Below are 18,905 nucleotides of genomic sequence, written 5' to 3'. Positions count from 1 at the left end.
ACAAGGCCTAACTATGAATCTGACTCCACTGTTTGCCTTTATGTGACCTACGATCCATTACTTCCTTTTCAAGCCACTATTCCTCCTCACCAAAATGTGTAAGTGTGTGTGGTAAGAACTCATAGCAAGATACATGTGATGTGTATGTCTTTATCACATAGCAATTAGCATATGGAATAAATTTGAATTAATAACAATGTCAACATAACCATGGAGAGAAGAAAGTGGTGATGTATTTATTTTATTTATTTATTTTTTCATACCAGGGGTTGATCTCAGGACATTGCACTTGTGAGGCAGGCAGCAGAACCACTGAGCCCCAGCCCTGATGTATTTATCATTTTTCTGAATGATGCGGTAGAGATAATTTCAGAGTTGTAGGCATCTAGCTAGATGGAAACTGGAGGAGGTTCATAAAATCAAAATTTATATCAAAGTCTATATCTAAAGAAACATAGGTTGGGGGTATTGCTCAGTGGTAGAGTGCTTGCTTACCATGTGTTTGATCCCTATCACTACAAAATAGAAAAGAAGGGAAGGAAAAAAGGAAGGAAGGAAGAGAGAGGAAAAAGGAAAGAGAAACAATAGCACCTGTGATTAAAAAGAGAAAATTTAGATTATTTTCTGAAGTACCAGAGGCTATTATTATCATATGTGCAGAAAGAAACAAAATAGAGCCTAAAGGTGATACCAATACTGAGCCAAACCACACTGGATCAGCAGTTGAGTGAAAAAAAGAGGTTCTGGAATTAGTTGGGTTCTGTTCCATTGTCTGCTTAGACCTTTCACCCCACATCACAATGTTTTTGGAAGTTGCCTTGTTATGAGCCAGCATATTAGTTTTTTAAGGTAATCAGATGTCAGCAACAACAGTGAATGGAAATAGAGTCCAGAGTTTTTCTCTACTCATTAGCCCTGTTATATTGTGATGTGGACAGTCCAAGTTAACTAAAACAAGTTTAGTTTGGGCTTATAACTATATTAAGCCTAGTGTATCAGAGTCCAGTAAGATTTTCTTTTCAGAAATTAAGAATAAAGATCACCTAGCTAGGCATGGTGGCACATGCCTGTAATCCTAACTCCTCAGGAAACCAAGGCAGGAGGGCTGCAAGTTTGAGGGCTGACTGGGCAACTTATTAATACTCTGTCTCAAAACTGAAAAACAAAAAGCACTGGGGATATAGCTCAGTGGTAGAGCACCCCTGGGTTAAATCCCCAGTCCTGGAGGTGAGGGGCACCTGATAGTGTAGGTAACCTTCCTCACCATTTCTGTGACTATCTTTCCAGAAATTTAGTCTCTGCATAAGCAAAACTTTTTAACTTAGTGAAGTGCATAAGATATGTAAAGGATTAGATGTGAGTCCTTGTTCTTTAGTTTAATGCCTTTGTGGCTCTAATCAAGTCATTTCTTTGGTTTAATTTCTCCATGCAGAAAAAATAGCAAAAATAGGATCTATCTGGTCAGTCATATAGAAAAAGAGTGTATGTGCTGTGCAAAATACTAACTGAGCATTCAGTAAGGGTCTCTGCAGTACACTGGCAGAATACCTTTTGACGGCTGACCCCTTTATTTGTGCACCAGGTGTTTACTCAAGGACAAGCTTCCTGTAAACTGCTCCCAGCTTTCTTTCATTATCAGTATTTCTCCTCTCCCTATTTGAACTTTTTCTGGTTTAAATTTAGATGGGTGGGTGGGTGGGTGGATGGATGGATAGAAATTTAAAATGGATATCTTTCTGTATTTTGATGAAGCTGTCTCCTGGGCTTATTTTAAATGAATAGAATTGGTCATAGTGATTCTTGTCCATAATTTTTAGGTGATAAAATCAGAATTGAAAACTAAGATCTTTCATTCTCAGCATTATTGACATTTCAGGTCGGGTAATTCTTTGTCATGGAGGCTACCATTGTAGGTGCTTAGCAGAATCCCTAACTTCTACTCACTACAAGCCAGCGGTGCTCTTCATTTGTGACAACAAGAAATGGTCTCCAGACATTGCCAAATGTCCCATGGGGCAGTGGGCAAAATTGTCACCTGTTGAGAACTACTAATTGGCTCACCAATAACAATTATACAGGGATAATTATTTGCCTGTTTTCCTCATAGCCTTATAAATTACCATACCAGCCTGCCCAATGAATGTTTTTAACTTCTGGAGATGACAGTAACAACTGGAATTTGCATGATTATATGTTAAGAATGCTGGTGATAACATGGTGGTTATTGAGGTAGTCTATTTCCATCTAACTCACAGGAACATAATAATGATTATAATAAGTCTGCCTCGTGGATGCCTACTATGTTGGTCTATTTAAACATATTTTAAAGCTGTTCATTAAGCTCAGTAGTAGAATGATTGCCTAGCACCAAAAAACAAACCCATATTTTAGGAGAAGTCCTATGAAAGCTGCCCAAATTTGACAGATTTGGCTGCCTCTGGAAATTTAGGTACATGTAAAAATTTCACCTGACTCTTGATTAACAGAATTAAATGAGGTCAAAAAGTCCATTTTGATCAAAAGAGTCCAGAAAAGAGGTCATTTGTTAAAGGTGAAGTATGGCTACCAAAATAGGCTAGAAGTGCTCTGTTGATCAAGGTAGGCTTGAAAAATCGTAGTAAAGGAGAGTACACATCAAATTTCCTGAACCATCTTATCCAACGTGGGCAGATTGTCTTCTCAGAACCAGGGTGTCCATAATAGGTGCAAATCAGCTGGCAAGGGGGAGAATACTCTTCTGTTCAGAAATAATTTTAATCATTTTGTTTTTATTTGTATTACATTTAGTGTTTAGCACTCTAACCTGGTTGCTGAGAATATCCATTTGTTTGTTTTTTGTATTGGAGAACTTGTGCTTGCAAGGCAGGCTAAATCCCTGGCCCTCCAATTTTATTTTTGAACTGGGGTCTAAAGTAAATTACTAAAAGCTATTTAGCATGCTTTATTAACTTGATTTAGTCATGCTATTCTTACTTGGGCCTCCTATTTCTCATGGCCAAGATACCGTCAATGGAAATAATTGTCTCTGGATACGCCCAAGAAGGTTGACATAATTATCACATTAATTGGACTATTATTTTTTAGCCTTTTAGATTAGAATCTATGGGTAAGGTTAGCTACTTCCTACTATTCAAGTAGTGCTAGTTCAAGGATGACTTTTGTTGATTGCTATTTATAATATCAGTGATTCGTGTATTTCCCCCTCCCTTTTATCTTACTGTGTCTTATGATATTTTTTAAATGTTTCAAGAATTTTTATTAATATACAGTAAGCACTCTGCTTGATACATTTCATAAACTGAACATATTTATATATGTAATTTATATAATTGGCACATGACCCTGAAGCCCTGTGTATGCTCCCTTCTAGTCACTCCTACTTCCAAGGGTAGTGACCATGTTTTTTTCCCTTTGGTACTGCCGATTGAATTCGGGACCTTGCACTTGCAAGGCAGGTGGCAGCACCACTGAGCTAAATCCACAGCCAGGTAGTGACCATCTTTTTTTTTTTTTTTTTTTTTTTTTTTTTTGAGACAGCTTCTTACTGTGTAGTTCAGGCTGGCCTCCAACTCAGCAGTCCTCCTGCCCCAGCTCCTGAGTGCTAGAATTACAGCCGCTGTGTGCCACTGCCAGGCTGCTGGTAGTGACCGTCTTGACACTGAGGGATAATGTAATATTACTTGTCCTTGTGCTTTATATAAATTATAGTATTTGCTGTTTTGTGTCTGGCTCCTTTCGTTTCACCTTGTATCAGGGAGACTCATCCTTTTTGTTGTATTTGTTCTATATTTTTTACTTCTCTATATTTCATTATATGATTGTACTACTCTTTTTTTTTCACTGTTGATGGGCATTTAATCATTTCTAGTTTGGGCTGTTATGAATAGTATTGCTATGAATATATGAATTCATTTATTTTGGATACATATGTAACACTAGAATTGTCAAGTTACATTGTTAACTTTATAGTGCTGGTGGGGAACCACTGAGCTAAATCCCCCACCCCTGTTTTGCATTTTATAGTGGTGCATGAGAGTGTGGGTTGCTCTGTAACTTCCAGGACTGTTTTTTTGTGTGTGTGATACTAGGAATTGAACCCAAGACCTTTTTTATGGTGTGAAAGTGATCTGCCACTAAGCTATATCCCCGGCCCTGTCCTATAACTTGGCTAACACTTGATATCTGCTGTCTTTTAATTTTAACCATCTGGTAGATATGTGGTGGTATCTTAGAAGTACCCTGTGTTGGCTGGGTGTGGTGGTGCATGCTTGTAAACCCAGCACTGGGGACACTAAGAGAGCAGGATCACCTCAAGTTAGAGGCCAATCTGAGCTACATAGTTAGTTTAAGCCTGAACTATATGGTAAGACCTGGTCTCAAAACAAAAAGAAGAACGCTGTCATAAATGCAAGCAATCCCAGCTACTTGTAAGGCTGAGCCAAGAGGATCACAGGCTCAAGGCCTGGATGACTTTGAAGCTCTCTCTCAAAAAAAGAAAGAAGAAAAAGAACAAGGAAGGGTGGGAGGGAGGGACTGGAGATGTAGTTCATTGCAAAGGCCCTTGGTTCAACCTCCAGTGGGAGAGGGAGGAATCTTCTGTAGAAAAAAATTAGTTGGAAATCTGGGAGCTCTTGAGATTTTAACCTGCCGCCCCCACCTCATGCCACTTCTCAAAGCTTTAATAATATCCCTTTTTATGCAGTTTGGACCTTTGTTTGGATCAAGAGAGATTTTCAACTTGCACTCAACTAGCAGAATACCCACAGAAAATAGGTCAAGAGATAATCATCAGCTCACTCTAAAGTTGTGATTTTATAATTTATTGTGGCCTTTGGGGGGGGGAGATTGAATTTAGATCCTTATACATACCAGGCAAGCACTTTACCACTGAGATTCATCCCCAGCCTACAGTAGGCTTTTCTCATTGTTGAAGCTGAGTTAGTTTGTCATAAACTACTATAGCCTTTGTAGAAGTTGAAGTTGTCAATAAAGTCTTGAGGTTTTCTGTATATTCAATCACGTCTGTGGATCATATTAGTTTTTTTCCCCTTCCCTTCCCCACCTTTAGGTGTTTTTCTTTGTTTTCTTGCTTTATTGGACTGCTTAGAGCTACCAATATCATGTTGACTAGAAGTGATAGTGAATGGCCGGGGATTTAGCTCAGTGGTTCCAGCGCTTGCCTTGCAAGCACAAGGACCTGAGTTCAATCCCTGGCACAAAAAAAAAAAAAAGTGAGAGTGAGAAAGATGTGATTCTAGCACTATGGAAACTGAGGCAGGAGGATTATAAATTTGAACCCTGTCTGGGCAGTTTAGAGACTTAGTACTATGTTATCTCAAAAGTATTAAATTTTTTAAGTGGTGGAGAACTGGGTAGGTATGTAGCTCAATGTGAAGGCTTTGGTTTTAATCCTCAATATTTAAAAAAAAAATGATAGTGGCATCTTGTTCTTAGGGTTGGGGCTTGTGTATGGTTTCACCATTGAGTATGATCATTGCTGTACTTTCATAGATACTCTTTCACATGAAGTAGTTTCCCCTTTTGTTATATTTTTCTAGTTTGCTGACTTTTTGTTAAAGTATGTAAGTGAGCTGGGCGTGGTGATGCACACCTGTAATCCCAGCACTAGAGAGTCTGAGGAAGGAGGACTGCCATGAGTTAGTTCCAAGCCAGCCTAGACTACAGTGAGTTCAAAGCCTGCCTGAACTCCATAGTGAGACCTATCTCAAAAAAAGAATATACATAAATTGTTGAAAGTATTTTGATACTTTGTCTGCATCTACCAAGATATTATGATTTTCCTTCTTTTTTCCTATTCATGTCATTTAATGTAGACTTCTGCTGCTGCCTTTTTGTTTTGTTTTTAGCAGTGGCAAAGTTTTTATGAAAAAGTAAATGTGAAGAGTGAGGGAGAAACTGGCTCTGCAGAATGAACTTGGGCTGAGTAAAAGAGAAAAAAGCAAGAGAAAAGTACAACCTGGAGGAAGTAGGGTGGGCCATCCTGAGGAAAGCCACAATAGCTTACTGTGGATTTCTGAAAAATAAGTCACGTGTGAGTGCACTGTGTCTACAGTAGTAATTTTTCCTCTTTCACACACAAGATCTATTCAGTCTCTCTAACCCATTGAACTTTTTGTAGGGGGTTGAGATAGGGTCTCACCATGTAGTTTAGACTGACCTAGAACTTGCTATGTAGCTCAGGCTGGTCTTGAACTTACAGTGATCCTCCTGCCTCAGCCTCCCGAGTGCTGGGATTACAGGTGTGTGCCATCACGCCCAGCTCCCATTGAACATTTAATTCTGGGCGTTGTTTTTGTTTTTGAGACAGTCTCAGTATGTGTAGCCCAAGCTGGCCTCATACTCACAGTGATCCTCAGCCTCAGCGTCCCAAGTGCCGGAATTATAGATGTGCGCCACCATGACCAGCTATGTATGTAATCTTGTCATACATTTTGCTTTTTATGGGCAGTGAATAGTGAGATAGGTTTCATCTATTTAGACTGACCGAACTTGCTATGTAGCTCAGGCTGGTCTTGAACTTACAGTGATCCTCCTGCCTCAGCCTCCCGAGTGCTGGGATTACAGGTGTGTGCCATCACGCCCAGCTCCCATTGAACATTTAATTCTGGGCGTTGTTTTTGTTTTTGAGACAGTCTCAGTATGTGTAGCCCAAGCTGGCCTCATACTCACAGTGATCCTCAGCCTCAGCGTCCCAAGTGCCGGAATTATAGATGTGCGCCACCATGACCAGCTATGTATGTAATCTTGTCATACATTTTGCTTTTTATGGGCAGTGAATAGTGAGATAGGTTTCATCTCAAGGACTTCTTTGGCAGATTAAAGCATTCTTCCAGGCTTTTTCTACCACCTGTCTGTTTTATCTGAGGAAAGAGTAAAATTCCTTGGAGCATTTTTCAACCTACTTTTTCTTCCTTCCTTCCTCCCTTGCTTTGTTCCTTCCTTTTTTTTTTAAAGAGTGTAAGGAAAGAGAATGGGGTCAGAGAAGGGTTGTGTGCTGTGTGAGCTTACGGGGGTGGTTACCGAGAGCTACAGAAGAAAGGCGTGGCTTTATTTCCTAATCATCACCCTCTGCTACTCTGCTTCCCACGCTTCCTCTTTCTCTGTTCTTCCTGCTATGCCACAAGTCAGATGGATAATTGAAGCCTTGGGCACGTCACTTAATCATTGAGCTTTTGTTCATTTGGGGTTCAAGATGACCATCACTGCTGCCATGAACCACCACCTACGGAGACTAGGAGGATTATTTGTAAAGATTATGACACTTTGTAACACACACTAGAGGTTGTTAGTTTTGTACAGTGGCATATATCTTGCATTTTCTAACAGCTTGAAGACTCACATGTAGAAGGGTTCCTTGTGAAACCCTTGTCTCCTCTGCACCTGTTAGAAACCTCTGTACTTTCCTATGGTAAGAGGTATAACTAGTAAGAGGTAAAAAGTGGAAGAAGAATTTTATTTATTTGCTTAAACCTTGCTAATTATGTAGAAAGCCTTGCTAATTATCTAGAAAGTCATTATATGAAGCCTGTCATATTGGGAATTAAAAGGCATTGATAAGCATGAGCATGAACCAAAACTAAAAACTTGCAACATCACTTATCTTCTTTTTGTCCTGTTGAGGTGGGGTCTTGTGGTGTTGCCCAGGCTGGGCTTGAACTCCTGCTGACCCCCTTCCTCAGCATCCCTCGTAGCTAGGACTATTGGCCTTTGTCACTGTGCCCAGTAGGAAAGCACGTATCTTTAAAGTCTATAGAACCAATTGAGATTGTCACCCTGATTCATTTAAGGATTCTTTTTTTTTTTTGGTACCAGGAATCGAACTCCAGACCTTGTGCTTGTGAGGCAGGCAGCCGCACCACTGAACTAAATCCCCGACCCAATGATTCATTTTTTCACCATGAATTACTTTCAGAGCGTCAGAGCACGGAGTTAGAACAGTGAACATTTCTGCCTAAAACAAAGGAAAAGCATCTAATTATAGAAAAGTAAGGTTTAGTTGACAGGATTTTAGTTTATACTCATTTTTATGACCTACCTGGTATGTGAATGAAGACTATCTGCCTCTAGGACTGAGGAGCAATGGGTAATTTCCTGAGACGTTATTTTTTAAGTCAAGTAACACTTGGTATTGTGGTCTTGAACTATGTTAATGCACTGAGACATCTTAGGACTTATACCACTACTTTGACATTGCTCTTTCTCCTACAGAAACCAGGGATATTTAGTAGTATTCTTCTGATTCTGGGCGTTTTATCTCTGGGTTCTTTCTTCCACGTTTGGGAGAACCAAAGGCCTCAAAAGTGTCCACCTATGGTTTTGGGAGTAGATGGGTGGGTTTCAAAGAAGGGAATTTCAGCCATTAGCACAATCACTCACCTGTTCAGATTTATAGGTCATCATTTCTAAATTGGGTCTAACTTTAAATTTATAGAGTACTATGAGAGTGGATAGAAAACAAAAGACAAAATAAAATTTGCCAATGTATTGTTAAATATGCTGTGAAACATGGAAAGAAGTATGAGAAAAACCCATGAAAGTGCCCATTTGCACATGCTCAGTTCACATCCTACTGACAGCCTCAGTCCATAGTTTTAAGTAGAGGCCATGCTTGTAGTTTTGTTAACATCGGGCTTCTCTTTTTTTTTCCACAGTGTTTCCATTAGCAGGTTTTGCTCTGGTGTCTTTCTACTTCACTGTCCCCTTACCTTTTATATGGCATGCTTCTACTCACATCTTTTCTCTTTCCCGTCTTCCTAGACAATGTTAGGTGCCCTTTCTTGCATTATTCCCATAATGCCACAGGGACAACTATCACCACACCTAAAAGATAATGACCTATTTTCCTGTCTGTTCCTTTTATAGTCTGGGTTTTTTCAGATCAAGGCTCTGGCTTATTTATCTTTGTAGTCAACATACATGGTGCAGTATTTGGAGTTTATAACAGGCCTTCTTCAATATTTGTTTTGATACGAAAGATAAGGTTGAATACAGAAGGAGGTTAGAGTTGAGTTCTAGCCAAGCTTGACGTTGTGGAGAGACTTTTAAAGCAGGAGGATTGGCAGCTGTAGTCTAGCCTGTACTGTCCTGTCACTGGCTAGTGTGGGTCCTTGCTTTAATAGAAATGGAAATTAAAAGCTAAGCTGGTAGAGCAGAGGACTATAGAACATCTCCATGTAGAAATGGAAATTAAAAATGAAAGTACAAATATACAGGGAAAAAAACTAATTGGAAAGTTAAAGGCAAAATGGGATAAGACTGCAGTTTAGGTAGCTGGAGGGGGCACACTCTGATACAGGGGTTCAGACTGGCCCAGCTGCAAACGTGAGGTCAGCTTTTAAAGATTAACTGTGGGCTGGGGTCTGGGTGATCATTATTTCAGTCCTGGTGTCAAACCTCTGGGGTGAATCTTTTTGGCTAATTGATGGTTTCCTTTCGAGGTAAGGATTATTTGTCTATGGTGGTCTCAATCTGATGGGACTTCAACTTTCTTGGAATCCAGGTGATCATAGGTTCAGGATAATGGCTTGGAGACTTCTAGGCAAAGTTGAACATCCCTGGAAATTCTTCATCCTAGTGTCCTCAGTGAAGAGAGTGAGATTGTATACATTTTATTATTATTATTACTACTACTTTTTGTATCAGGGATTGAAGTTGGGTCCTTGCATCTGGGAGTCAGGTGCTGGAACCACTGAGTTAAATCCCGGGCTTGAGATTGTATACTTTCAAGATAACAAAGGATACAAAATGATCAAGCTTTGTTCTTAGCTACCCAAAGGGAATCTATAGGTTCAAGTGAAGAGTCATGATTCATAGTCAAAATGGTCCATAACTGTCCTGGAAGAAAACACGAATCATGTTTTTATTGAGTAGTAGGTAAGGGCCCAGAATTTTGCCTGTTTCCATCTCTGTGGTGGTCCATTGCTGTGGTCATGACTACATCAATCTCAAAGTGGATAATGGTGGAGATGTAGCTCACTGCAAGGGTCCTGGGTTTTATCCAAACTGGAAAATGAAATTCTAATTGTAACTTTTTGTGAAATGATTTTGAGCAAGTGGCTCAAGCTCCTTGAGCATGTTTCCTTATGGATAAAATGAAAGCAGCCCACCTGGAGATCTTATTAAAATGCAGATTTTTGGCTCAGTTATCCTATGGTATGTTCTGCTATTTTGCATTTTTAACAAGTTCCATGAACTACAAAGGACTAGTTAACATGTGATGGCTATTTCAGTTTTTACCTTCTGTGATTATAGTCATTGTTTTAAATTCTGAACAAAATAATGTCATAACTACTAAATGTCTCTCCATTTTATCAGAATGCTGATAACTGACAATTACCTTATGAAATTTTCAGTGTATGATAATGTCCCTACAATTGAAAATAATCTTATTGCTCCTAAAATTTTGACTTTGACAAGTTAAAAATATCAAATGTCTGGGAAAGCATTTGAGTTAGCACTTGCTTGTCATCTAAAATGCCAGAATGCTTGCTTATTGGAGAACATTTGCAGTAAGTAAAGTTACTCTTGAAGGCTTTATGCTAATGTGGAGCTGAGATAGACATGTGATCTCATGTCATAAATATAAATACAGGCAAGCTGTTGATGAGTTAATCATCAGAGGAGTTCCCAATCATTTCCTTCAGTTCTCCAGAAGGTAAGAATCAAATCTCTGTAAAGAGCATTAGTGATATATTATTGAATATGGAGTGCTGGGGTGGGTCTTGTTTGAAAATGTTGCTACTGTTTTCTTTTGACTTTTAGTTCCTCAAGAAATCATGACACTTGATTTGAGAGCAATGAAGCTTAGAAACTTTTAGCTGATCTTGATCCTATGTACAAATGTCTAAAAGTAATTGCACTACTTTTATGTGTAACTACAGAATAAATTTTATCCTTTACTCTCAGCTGCACCAAGAATATTAATCAGGCTTCACTATCCAAATAAGTTATATCTATCCCTGTGATGGACTCTGATCATTTATAAATGTTTTTACTGGCCAAGAGCTCTCAATCTCTGCTCTTCTTTCTATAGTTTATGCATCCTGCTCTGTTTTAACTTCAGTATTTTTTGTCTGAGAAAACTGAAATCTGTACCACAGAAATTGAGACCCTGACAAAGGTACAGCATGTAGCCTATAGTTGAGGTGGTTATGTTTTTAACCTCTCCTAAAATAAGACAGTTTATACTTCCAAAGTGACCTTTGTTTCATCTTCCTGCAACTGGTATGGGTCTGTTCCCCTAACCCAGTGGGGGCGAACTTATGGCATGTGTGCCACAGCCAGTATTTGTTATCAGTGAAAGCTCTGAAAGGTTTGCCATCACTGCCCTAAACCAGACCAGCTGAGGAAAGCACAGTAGAGGGGACTGGATATAAATGATGGTGATGAAAGCAAATAGCCTTTGAAATCCTTCACTAGAAGCCTGGCCCCTGTTCTCCCTGTAGTAGAGCCTTGCTGGCGGGTGGTGGATGTTAGGAATTTTCTGTGGTGCACACTGAACTTCTTATTGCCATCTTTTCATGGTGACCTTCTTATTGGAGGTGAATTCATGTTTTATTTAATATGGTGCTAATTTGGAACTCATTTTTTAAAGTAGTAATAATTTGTGTTGATCTCAAATTAAGAGTTTTGAAACAAACTGTTTACAGAAGGCATTTGCTGTGTTCCAATAGATTGTCCTTTGGGAAATGTTAACCAACACTGTTACCTGAGGTTCCTTGTGCCCCTCTTTCGAGTCTTAAATAGACTTGTTCCCCCTTCTGATTTAGTTTTGAATGTGGCTACCCATCTTTTAGGACAGTCAGTTCCACTTTTGGGGGTAGGGTAGTAGTGGGGGTTGAAACAAAGGCCTTCTCACTTAGCTGTGTCCCAGCCATCAGAGTCTCAGGTTGGGCTCAAAGTTGTATTCTTCCTGCCTCAGCCTCCCAGAGGACACCACACCTGGCCAAATCCACTTCTTTTGTTTTCTGGGTAAGAAGCCAGTATGCTAGCACAAGTTCACTTATCCTGTAGCATGTGGTTTCAGACATGCTTTGTGGCTTTACTGGATTTGTACATCAACCTGCCAACAATAACATGTTCAGATTTTCGTCTCTTAAGCAAAAATAGCTTTGAAGCTGGGCACAGCAGCATATATCTATAATCCTAGCAATTTGGGAGGCTGAAGTGGGAGGATTATGATTTCAAGGCTAGCTTGGGTAACATAGTGAGACTGCATCTCTAAATAAATAAACTGCTCTCAAAAAAGTTAACATGGAAAATCACTTCACTGCATTAATATATAGTAACAGCTAATACCATTTTAGGGTTTGTATGTTGCTAGTCCTTTCCTATCATTGTGTCTCCAGCCTTCCTACAAAAGAAAAGAGAATTATCAGAGGAAGCACTTTGTAAGAGAATTTATGTAATACCTGTGTTACAATTGCCACACTGTTCCTGCCCTGGCATTCAACTCTGCAGCAGGTTATAAAAATTATTGGATTCTTTCCAATTTTTTCTTTGTTTCATGTGCTTGCCTTTGTTGCTTTCATAGGACAGCTCATGCCTCTTACCTTGTGTTAAGGCTTCACAAGATTGTTCCTTATTGCTGGGGATTTAGCTCAGTGGCTGTGCACTTGCCTCAGAAGTATGAGGTCCTGAGTTCAATCCCTGGTATTCGGGGAGGGGGGAAGCAAAAAAAAAAAAAAAAAAAGATTATTCTTTATTGAAGATTATTCCCTACGCTCTATGTTCTCTTGAATGTGTATCAGACTCATGAGTTCCAGATCTTTCATATCCTCAAACATCATCAGGTTGAGCAATGTTTTGACTGACCCTGTAATAATTCTTACACAACTTCTGACCTTACTGTAGCAGATACCTTTGGATTATGTATGAAAGTAGTCATTGGTAATTGGAAACTATTCTAGGTCAGTACACTCACCAATTCACTGCCCAAACCACCTTGTGTCAAGTCCCAATCCATGTGCTTTTCTAGATGTAAATATGGCTCTGTGAAAATTGTTATTGTCAGCATTACTCCAAAAGACTGAGAGGTAAGATGGAAGAGAAGAATGACTACATCCTGAAGATAAGTTATAGAAAGTCTCCTCCAGGGTGTAGGATGTAGTTCAGTGGTAGAGGGAAACCTTAGCATGCCTGAAACCCTGGGTTCAACCTCTGCAACAGCAGTGTCCTCCAGGTATATATTTAAACATGATGATGTATTATATGAATTTGCTTAACATTATTTTTAAAAAATAGCCCAAAACTCAACTATTAATAATCTTTTTCTTCTCAGTTTTCAAAAAAAGACTTACAGCAAAATGAATAATCCAGCTATCAAGAGAATAGGAAATCACATTATCAAATCTCCTGAAGACAAGCGGGAATACCGTGGACTAGAGCTGGTGAATGGTATCAAAGTACTTCTCATCAGTGACCCCACCACGGATAAGTCATCAGCAGCACTTGATGTACACATAGGTACGATTTAAAATTGTAAATCGAACTTTGTTCAGTTTCATCGAGCTAATGTTTGTATTTATTAGAACTTTCTATATGAGTATGACCAAAGACCCAGTAGTAATCAGTTCATTGATAAAAAAATCATTTCATTGATTTTTAAATATCTTATTTTGTAATGGAACCATTACACATTTATTGGTAAACTGCAATCATATAAGTCACAATAATCATATTTACCAAAAGCATCTTGTTAGGTTCCCACCTAAGGTGATCTAGCAGCAGGGAAATTTATTCCCATCTTTACAGCAGCAGTTATATTTTTAACTTTTGGTACACTTGATGTCATATTTGCAGATCCTTGTGTTCACAGTTCTTCTGCATTTAATGCCACTTAAATTGGATTGCTTTTTACTTGTGTGTATACTTGGCAAGACAGTTTATTTTTTCATACCTTGCTTTTGGGAGGAGCTGTTGGGGACTAAACTCTTGTCTTGGATACACGGGGCACTACTCTGAGCTATATCCCCAGTCTTTTAGAATTTATTGTGAGACAGGTCTTGCTGAGTTGCTCAGGCTGGTCTCAAATTTGTGATCCTTCTTCCACAGCTTCCTAAGTAGCTAGGATGAAAGCATGTATCGCCATGCCAGGCTAGTAGGTTTTTTGTTTTTTTTTAATTTTGTTTAGCTCCATGACATTTTAGAATTGAGAAAATAAGGTAATACTGAACTGATAATGGTTGCCAACATATACAAATTGTTTTGCAAATACTGTTTTGCACTAGACCCTCGAAGCATATATGTGTATATATATGAGTAACTAAGGGAAGATAGGTAAGTCTTGTGCTTAAAGTTTCACAGCTACAGAGCTGCTAATCTCCAAGCCTATCCTCTTAGCACTATGCTATATGGTCTCTTGCAATAAAATAAAACCATAACACAAAGTTTCAGATCTTATAAAACAATGAATTCAGCTTTTTATTTCCCTCTTGTGTGAAGAAACTATTGTCCAGAGAGGTTAAGTAATCTACCAGTGTACTAACTCAGTAATGTCAACAATATGGGCTAGAATCCAGGTCTTCTGACCAGTCATTTATCTTTTAAACAATATAATTTCAGAGTAGCCTATGCTTAACTTTATCTGATTATGTGATGGTACTTGTAATACTAATAAGAATTTTAAATTGTCTGTAATTACTAGCTTTTGGCATAAAAAATAATTTATTATATATGTGTTTTCTCTTTCAGGTTCATTGTCAGATCCTCCAAATATTGCTGGTTTAAGTCATTTTTGTGAACATATGCTTTTTTTGGGAACAAAGAAATACCCTAAAGAAAATGAGTACAGCCAGTTTCTTAGTGAACATGCAGGAAGTTCAAATGCCTTCACTAGTGGAGAGCACACCAATTACTATTTTGATGTTTCTCATGAACACCTAGAAGGTGCCCTAGACAGGTAATGCTGAATACACTATAAATTATCCAACATTGTGCACTTAATCACACTAATAGAAATAATAATTATTTTTACAAAGATGGTTTCATTGCTTTATAGCTAAAAAAAATACATTTTAACCAATTTTTCCCCCTTATTTTATAAAAAAGAAAAAATAATGAGAAATGTTGTGTGTTTTTCTTTCTGGTAAAGAAATAAATGGCATGACTTTAACCAGCCTTCAGGCCCGCAAAATACTATATTGATTTATAAAATTCTCACTGGCCCTTTCCATTCTAATCGGTGTTGTAGCTAATGTACATGATGAAGAATAGTGATTGGTGTTGTGGATCATTTTTCAAACATACTTCCTCTTCCAGAATGTTAGACCTTACATGCTCCATTCTTCAGTTCCTCACTTAAGGAATAATGTTTTGACCTACTGTTTGAAATCTGAAGGTATTTTAGAAGTATTTTCTGGAGAAAGCTCCATTAGGCCAATTTAACTTCTTAGTCAATTTACTGTACAGCCAGCAATTTCCTTTTATCTTTTTTTGTGTTACTGGGGATTACATGCAGGAGTTGCATGCACTAGGCAAGTGCTCTACTACTGAGCTTTACTCCCAGCCCTTTTCATTTTTTAATTTGCGACTGCCTTTTGCTCCATTGACAGGCTGGTCTTGAACTTGAGTCCTTCTACTTCACTGTCTCAGGTAGCAAGGATATAGGCATGTGCCACTACGCCAGGCTACAGCCAATGATTTCTAATTTTGTGCTGTGTTAGTGATTTGATTTATTATGAGAAGTATAATTTCTCCCTGGTGAGTTGTTTTTGGTACTGGGGATCGAACTCGGGTCCTTGAGCGTGAGAGTCAGGCGGCAGAACCACTGAGCTAAATCCCCAGCCCTCAATGAGTTTTTATAGCTTTACAAATTTCGGTATTACCAAGGTGTAGTTTTGCAGCATTTGAAGTTTGACCTTTTGTTTTTTTAATAGTAAGCAAGGTTTTACATTTATAAAGATAGGAAAAGAAAAATATGTAAAGTGAGTTTGGGCCAAGTAAAAGTAGGAAAACAAGTACACTGTACAGGACTAGAGAGCAGGTTACTATAGAAAACACAATAGCCTAAAATTTTGACACTGTAATTTGTCATTGTCAGCTTTATTTGCTTATTTTTATTAATGATAGACATTATATTTAAAAATGAATAATTTTCATTTATTCCTTTTTTTTCTGTACTAGAGATAGTACCCAGGCCTAATGCATATTAAACAAATAAGCTATCGCTAACCTATATCCCCAGCCCTTGCATTTATTCTTTAGCACAATAATATTAACAGGAAAAGGCACGGGTTTATGATATGTGACTGGATCAAAGTAGTCTGTTTCCTACTTACTCTATGTTGTGTTTTAATCTTTAGGCTGCAACTTTGATGTGTAGTCATCTTTCATAAGTATTCCCAAGATTTCCATGAAGGAGTTCCATGGATCATACACTAAATTTCATTTTTTTTGCAAGTGCTGGAGCAAACTTTCTGTATAACAAATCTCTGTATGATGGAGTATGTCTGCTATATAGCTAAGAGTAAAAATTCACTTGTATAAGAGCATCTTTTAAAAAATTGATTATTTTGTGTGATAGACATGATTATTTGCACCCATGCTGCTTTGGTCCGTAGCTGTTAGATTAGATATTCTTCCTAACCTTGATGTACTGAAGTAGGTAAAAGAGGTTACATGTGTATAAATGTCTCTTTTCATACATCTTTGATTATAAACCCCAGGTAGATGGAGTTTCCCTTTGAATTGGCATGTATAAAGTAGTTAGCACAGTATCATATTCATTATTCACTTATGATAGATGTTAAGTAATGACAATAGCCTCTTTTGACAGCTGGGCTGAGTTACGGTAACTGAGATGTTTATAGACCCAACATTCTCCTGGGGCCACTGAACAATAGTCCTGTTCAAACCTCCTGCTATTTTCTTCATCTGAATTCTGGATCTTGTTCTTATACGATAGGAGCTAATGTTTCTTTAAGAAGAATTGCTTCATGAAATCATGACGCAAATTTTTACCTAATATAGAATTAATTTATCAACTATGGGTATTTTAAACTTTATTATTGTTAAAGAACAGCCTCAACACAAGTATAGTGATTAATTTTGTTAGAATTGCATATTATGCTATTTATTTAATCACTGCTTATTAAAAATTCATAGACTGTATCTTAATGTTTCATAATCATAGCTAGGTCAAACTTTTGTCATAGCTCAGGTGTTTCAGTGTAGTTTGTTTGAATTTCTCCAAGGAGGACAAATAAAACAAAAAACAAACAAACCAGCCTGATAGTGCATTCCTGTAATCCTAGTCTGGGAGGCTGAGAGTGGAGGATCATGAGTTCAAGTCTAGCCTGGGCAGTTTAGTGAGACTGTCTCAAAAATAAAAAATTAGGAAAACAACAACAACAACAAAAGGGCTTGGAGTGTGGCTCAGTGCAAAGTGCAAAGTTCCTGGGTTCAGTCCCTAGCACTGCATAAAAAAAGACAAGAAAATGCAAATCATGTCTATTTAAAAGTACATTACTTAATTTATGCCTCCTGAGGTGCCTGAGTCTTAGTGAAATTGCACCCAAAACTGTAAAATTAAAATTATTGGACTTAGAACTATTTTTTCTTTCCCCCCCTTCAGATAATTAACTACATAAAACAAGATTTTTAATAGACACTGCAAATCTTTTTTGGTAGTGGAAGGTTACTGAGAATTAAACTCAGGGCTTCTGTAGTGAACAATATTCCCAGCCTTTTTTAATTTTCAGTTTTGAGACAGGGTCTCACTGTTACCCAGGCTGGGTTGGTTTGATCTTGCAGTCCTCCTGTCTCAGTCTCCCAAAGTGCTAGAACTACAAGCATGTGCCACTGATAATCTTAAATGACTGCTACCATCTCTATAAGTCTGCCTTGACCTTTTGGTGTTATTTGTTTATGTTTTCCACCACTTATTTAACATCTCCGGTATAGATCAGCTCCTCTGACTTTATATATGTCCAGTGTTACATTTTTCTTCTGTTACCTAGAACTTAGTTTATTTTTTTTTCTTAGTAGCAAAAGTAGTTTCCTCTGATCTTATAGAATTCATATTTTGTATTTAATAGGATTCAAAACTTTTTTTTAAAGACTGGTCTTTTCTGGTAACAGTTTTCAGGTTGCTAATTATGCTTCATACCCTTAGGTTTGCGCAGTTTTTCCTGTGCCCCTTGTTTGATGAGAGTTGCAAAGACAGAGAAGTGAATGCAGTGGATTCAGAACATGAAAAGAATGTGATGAATGATGCCTGGAGACTCTTTCAGTTGGAGAAAGCTACAGGGAATCCCAAGCACCCTTTCAGCAAATTTGGGACAGGTTTGTCAACAGCAGCTTTCAAACATTACGTGTCCTTGACCTCATTTAAACTCTTGGCCTCTTTGCACAGTACTTTATTTTACAGTCTAGAATAGAAGATTTCAGATTTTCTCATTCAAATAGGTGTCTAGATATTTAGAAGTTGGAAGAGCAGTTAGAGTTGTGAATAGATACTAACCAGCATTTCAAGGGGAGAAGATAATAGATTATTTTATTCTGAGACTACCTTCCAAGTGGAAGTGCCTTTTTAAGGTTCATTTCAAGGCTTTTCTAATCCTCCTACCAAAATTGCTTATCCTGTACTTATCCAGATGTGTAGCATCTATGGTGGGAAACAGAACATTAGAACACACACGGGGCCTCTGCTCTTCGCTGGAAATAAAGAGGTAGGGATTACAGGGAGTAGAATAAAATAAATATTGAGGTTCTTGATTTTATAATTGTACCCTTTTTCTTTATTCAATTTTTAATTAGAAAGTACATGTTTATGAATTTCAACAATACAAAAGTATTTAAGGGCTGGGGATTTAGTTCAGTGGTCCTGTCGCCTGGTTCACAAGTGCAAGGACCCGAGTTTGATCCCCGGTACCAAAAAAAAAAAA

At 38.1% G+C, this 18,905-nt stretch overlaps 1 protein-coding gene across 3 annotated transcripts in view; it reads left to right on the top strand.

Annotated features, from left to right (window-relative positions):
- Ide (insulin degrading enzyme) overlaps positions 1 to 18,905 on the top strand; it is an 87,848-nt gene that overhangs the window by 3,370 nt on the left and 65,573 nt on the right. Inside the window, exons 1-4 of one of the 3 annotated variants that reach the window (XM_019208670.2) lie at positions 13,129 to 13,201; positions 13,301 to 13,485; positions 14,713 to 14,920; positions 18,134 to 18,303. In XM_019208670.2, the coding sequence (XP_019064215.2) occupies positions 13,155 to 13,201; positions 13,301 to 13,485; positions 14,713 to 14,920; positions 18,134 to 18,303 (610 nt within the window). In that variant the 5' untranslated portion in view covers positions 13,129 to 13,154. Of the gene's footprint in view, positions 1 to 13,128; positions 13,202 to 13,300; positions 13,486 to 14,712; positions 14,921 to 18,133; positions 18,304 to 18,905 lie in introns of those variants that run through there. The other 2 variants (XM_010632098.3, XM_019208671.2) reach the window with 2 other exon arrangements.

Source organism: Fukomys damarensis, unplaced genomic scaffold, assembly GCF_012274545.1.
Source record: "Fukomys damarensis isolate Sample0158 unplaced genomic scaffold, DMR_v1.0_HiC HiC_scaffold_20, whole genome shotgun sequence".
Taxonomy (NCBI): Eukaryota; Metazoa; Chordata; class Mammalia; order Rodentia; family Bathyergidae; genus Fukomys; species Fukomys damarensis.
Note: the sequence above shows the minus strand (reverse complement) of the source record. Positions and strands in the feature narration are given on the sequence as shown.